At 45.1% G+C, this 1,160-nt stretch overlaps 1 protein-coding gene across 1 annotated transcript; it reads left to right on the top strand.

Moving 5' to 3' along the window:
• Window positions 1-575: 575 nt before the first annotated feature.
• Window positions 576-1,102, top strand: LOC101300575 (RNA-binding protein with multiple splicing 2-like). The gene is made up of 2 exons (XM_004308276.1): window positions 576-899; window positions 983-1,102. The coding sequence occupies exons 1-2, from the start codon at window positions 576-578 to the stop codon at window positions 1,100-1,102; spliced, it is 444 nt and encodes a 147-aa protein (XP_004308324.1).
• The last annotated feature ends 58 nt before the right edge of the window (window positions 1,103-1,160 follow it).

Genomic DNA, 1,160 nt, shown 5'->3' on the forward strand with positions numbered 1-1,160 from the left:
CTAGATTTAACTATTAGATTTTGAATTCAAATACGAAACATTTTTTCTTTCTTGAAAAATAATTAAGCATTTATTTGAAGGATGACACTTCTTGCGTCGGAGTGAATTTGAGTCTTTAAAAATTAGGAAAAATTTCAATTCTCTCCTAAACTTTAGGTCTAAAATCGGTTTGATACCTCATTTTTTTTTTAATCAGTTTCATCCCTAAACTTTCAAAATGACATCAATCTTGACTAAAATTTGAATCTCGCGTTAAACATGACGTCATGCGTTGATGTGGAGCAGACAAGGTTGACTCACATTTTAGCTAAAACCCTAATTGTGGCCGAAATGACTAAAATAGTCCTTGTTACGGTTTTCTCTCAATTACAACCTCCATTACACCCCAAAAGCATAAACCCTAAAGATCAAAAACTTAATCCTTTTACCCTCACGAGCTCTCTCTCTCTCTCTCTCTCTCTCTCTCTCTCTCTCTCTCTCTCTCTCTCTCTCTCTCTCTCTCTTACCGCCCCTTTTCTTAACGCTTTTGAACCCATTACCGCCCCTGTTTAGGGCTTTACCTCCAAATCCACCACATGACCGGCGTCGACATCCACCCCTACCACCAGCAATGGGCCCTGGCGGTAGCCCCTCATCCTCCCCCGGCCGTCGTCGCCGCTGCGCCTCCACCTCCTCCTCACCACCTCGTCGACAACCCCAACCGGCCCGCTAACGACAAGGTCCGCACCATCTTCATCACCGGTCTTCCCGAAGATGTCAAGGAGAGGGAGATACAGAACCTCCTGAGATGGCTTCTCGGCTACGAGGTCTCTCAGGTCAACTACAAAGGCGAGAAGCCGATGAGCTTTGCGCTCTTCGCCACCGCTCAGCAGGCTATTGCTGCCAAAGACGCTTTTCAGGTTCGTGTTTTCATGGATTGACTGTTTGAGGTGTTGATGATGCAGAAGGTTTTGAGTTTTGATTGGATTTTTGGATGGTGCAGAGTATGGTTTTCGATACGGAATCAAAGGCGATGTTGCATACGGAGATGGCGAAGAAGAATCTGTTTGTGAAAAGAGGTGAGAATGCTACTGAGTTTTTGGTCTGGGTTCGAAAGCGTTAAGAAAAAGGGCGGTAATGGGGAGAGAGAGAGAGAGAGAGAGAGAGAGAGAGAGAGAGAG

This window comes from Fragaria vesca, linkage group LG7 (genome assembly GCF_000184155.1).
Source record: "Fragaria vesca subsp. vesca linkage group LG7, FraVesHawaii_1.0, whole genome shotgun sequence".
NCBI classification, from domain to species: Eukaryota; Viridiplantae; Streptophyta; class Magnoliopsida; order Rosales; family Rosaceae; genus Fragaria; species Fragaria vesca.